Genomic DNA, 3,914 nt, shown 5'->3' with positions numbered 1-3,914 from the left:
AAAAAAAAAAAGATTAAATTCCTTAAGCAAAGTTTGTTTGTAATTAAGCACAAAGATATACTCTTGGTGCTCTGCCCACCACGGGTATGAAACACAGATTCTAGTGTTGTAAGTCTGCAGACATACAGCTGTGCCACTTTGGGGGGGGGGGGGTGTTAAGCAAAGTTAAATTCAGATTCCTGACATTGAATGCAATATTTATAAATTTTATACACTTTTAAAGACATAAAACAGAAGGATACTATACAGTAAAAACGCTTCGAATTAAAACATCAATTTAAAGAATACTTTGACTTTGAATGAATTTATCTGATTCTGACCATTCAAATCAAATCGTTACTCAAAACTGGACTTCTTACTTCCTATTAACTTTAATCCTTTAAATATTTAATTTTTTCAATCATATCACACTTAATATCAATGACAGATAATTCAGGATGAGAGCAAAAATCATCAGCTTGCGCAAGTTCGATTGAAGTGTGAAAACACTGGAGCAATCCGATACCATTTTGTATACGTTTTTCATAAAAATTAAACAATTTTAAACTGCAAATGACACCGATGTTTTGAATAGTAACATATGCCATGTTGAATACTAATGGGTGACCAACACTGTCATCTGTGCAGATTAAGCTTTGTCTATTGATTTTGCGTGCTTGGCTTGCATTTCTAGCGGGAAATTCAAACCACGTTATCTGGTCACTATATGGCAACAGGTGCACCTTAAGAGTTAAGCAAACTGTACCTCTTTGCAAGACAATAGCATTTCTTGTGTTATTTTGAACAAAGTTATATAGAGAAAAAAAAAAGTACTTTATATTTTAGAAAGTAAATCTCAATTTGAAAACCTCTAAAAATAATACATTCAATTCATTGTTAAGATTTTAATTTCACACAATTTCTTAGTAACAAAAAAAAAAAAAAAAAACACTGAATATAATAGGCTAAGAGTAGGTCATAAACTTAAACTATATTTGTTATTTACAAATAGTATAGTTCTCCTTGTGCCTATTAGGAGATTAATTCCATTTAGTTCACATTTCAAGATATTTTTTCAACTGCACTAAGATTTTAAAACTATCATTTTAAAAGCTAGAACTTTCAGTATTTGTCAAGTATTAATTTGTTATGCTGAATGACAAAAGTCTGCATGAAACGTTTTTTAGCATTCTTCATAATTTTTTTTTTTCAAGTACTGTAGGTTATTATTATTATACATATGTTTGTGTGCTTGCATGGTCCAACTTCACTGGAAAAAAAAATTAACTCAAGTACAGGCATTTCATTATATACAAGATAAATAGTTAATAATAAAAAAATGTTTGTCAAATTATGACACTTGACATTCAATTTTTTAAGCAATAATGAAGAGATGTTTTTAAAATAATAAAAATATGTAGTCTTAAAATTCTAACAATAGGTTTTAAATCTTGCAAGAAAGCAGATGACACACTGGCTACGAAGCTTACAAGACAATGAGCATGAACGGTTATGTAATGTGTGTGTATTTGTTTCCCTTATCAGTTAATTAATTACTGCTTATAATGTTACTGTATCAACATGAATATTAAATACAACAGAAATACCTAGCGCTCTAGATACAGCCAAGGTTCCGTTTACTCTCCAAGTACCTATGAACAGTACACATCCTCCCGCATTCTCTATCCTTCGTCTTTCATCCTGAAAAACATAGAAAAAGACTTATTTTTAGTGAATGACATGGCATTTTTAGAAAATCTATATGGTTTTAGTATTTAAATCATTAAATTCCAACAAAAGAGCTTGCAAACTTATTATGTTTCTTCCCATAAACTACTTCGGAATTAAGTATCAAAACCCCCGATTTACTTTTTATTTTTAATAGATAAAAAACTAGTCATTTCAACAGAGGAAGCGGTTTTTTGGGGAATTTTAGTTCTAAGACAAAAAAAAATAAATACCTGCAAATTATCACACAAGTGCTGGAACTTATGCCACATTTTAATTGAAAAACTTTCAGAGTTCAGTGTTTTTAATCAAATATTAATATGATTTTAATACTAAATTCATATTAATGCTTGTTATTATTTCAAGTATTTATTCCCTCAAAAAACAAAAATTTATACCTTATAAAGAAAGGAAAAATAAAGCTGGTTTCAAATGTTTAATTAGCAATATTTATAATGTGTAACAACACTTGTTTTAACCAAATTATCATTGATCATATATAACTGGCCTGTACTGGTGTAATAAACTCTACTGACTGTTAAAAACTTTAAAACCACAATAAAGGTGTTCAACAACCTCTATTGCGTATGCACAGGCATACCAGGTAAAAGAGTATTAATAAAACAACCTTGAAACATTTAAACGGAGAAAGTTTATCCTTCACACTAACTAAAGGTTTAAGTTGTAAGTGAGGCTGAAAAATAAGTACAAGACTTAATTCAAATGGGGTACATATACGATCTACAATCCTAATCAACTTCTTACTTAATAATTTCTTGGAGATATTAATAAATGATACGAATAACTGTCTTCAATTTATTCAAATCAGCACGAAAATAACTGAAAGAATTTAACATTTTGTGTTCGACTTCAAAATACATAAATAGCTTTCATAATTCCATCAGGCTTGCAGTAAGAAGACAAGAAGTTATGATAATAAAAGTATTTCAAGTCAATGACATGGGTAGCCTCACTCATTTAAAAACGATCTGTGAAAAATAAACGTGACAGTATAATTTACCGAGAAGTTGCTGTATAGTCTCTAATATATCAATCTACTTGCAAAGTCGTACATTGGAATAATAAAGTACAGAGAAACTGTTAGCATTAGAAGATACATTTGTCTTTCAAACACTTACTTCTCGACAAGAAACAAGTGACTGTAGAGGTAAATGGACAATTCAGAGTTATATATATCTGGTATGGAAATTTTTACTCTCAAATTACCAACTACACTTGTTTTTATTAACTGTTAGTGGACTCTACATATTGCATGATATTCAATAATTTTATGTTTTTGTCTGTTACAACACTCATGTGTAAAGATATGACCAAAAACTTGGGTTAAATTGCTCACTTTCTATGCAAGATACGTTCTTAATTTATCCGTACAGCCGTGCAAGATACGTTCTTAATTTATCCGTACAGCCGTGCAAGATACATTCTTAATTTATCCATACAGCCGTGCAAGATACATTCTTAATTTATCCATACAGCCGTGCAAGATACATTCTTAATTTATCCGTACAGCCGTGCAAGATACATTCTTAATTTATCCGTACAGCCGTGCAAGATACTTTCTTAATTTATCCGTACAGCCGTGCAAGATACTTTCTTAATTTATCCGTACAGCCGTGCAAGATACATTCTTAATTTATCCGTACAGCCGTACAAGATACGTTCTTAATTTATCTGTACAGCCGTGCAAGATACGTTCTTAATTTATCTATACAGCCGTGCAAGATACGTTCTTAATTTATATATATAGCCATCAAAAATCATTCACCTCTCGGTCCGGCTTGTGTGGTGACATAACACCTAAGGGTACACCCTGACGAACAACCATAGCCTGGGAGTCTCCAAGCCAGGTAAGATAAAGTGTCTTTTCTCTTATAATGCAACATACTGCTGTACACCCACTTTTAATACCCTGGAACCAGAAAATACAAATCACACTCATATAAAAACTATGCAAGAAAACACTCAAATTTTGTTTCTATAAAGAAAGTATTTCAATTGTTTACTTTTTTTTGTTAATTCTCTTAAAACTTCAATACATAACACCATGGTTACAGCTAAATAAAACTTCAATACATAACACCATGGTTACAGCTAAATAAAACTTCAATACATAACACCATGGTTACAGCTAAATAAAACTTCAATACATAACACCATGGTTACAGCTAAATAAAACTTCAATACAT

General features: G+C 30.7%; 1 protein-coding gene across 1 annotated transcript in view; it reads right to left on the bottom strand.

Moving 5' to 3' along the window:
• LOC106464453 (mucin-5AC-like) overlaps nt 1-3,914 on the bottom strand; it is a 12,930-nt gene that overhangs the window by 5,504 nt on the left and 3,512 nt on the right. The window contains exons 4-5 of the mRNA XM_013924599.2: nt 3,494-3,637; nt 1,587-1,680 (exon numbers count right to left, since the gene is read on the bottom strand). Coding sequence (XP_013780053.2) covers nt 1,587-1,680; nt 3,494-3,637 — 238 coding nt within the window. The remainder of the gene's footprint in view (nt 1-1,586; nt 1,681-3,493; nt 3,638-3,914) is intronic.

The sequence above is a fragment of the Limulus polyphemus genome, unplaced genomic scaffold, assembly GCF_000517525.1.
Source record: "Limulus polyphemus unplaced genomic scaffold, Limulus_polyphemus-2.1.2 Scaffold1655, whole genome shotgun sequence".
NCBI lineage: Eukaryota > Metazoa > Arthropoda > Merostomata > Xiphosura > Limulidae > Limulus > Limulus polyphemus.
Note: the sequence above shows the minus strand (reverse complement) of the source record. Positions and strands in the feature narration are given on the sequence as shown.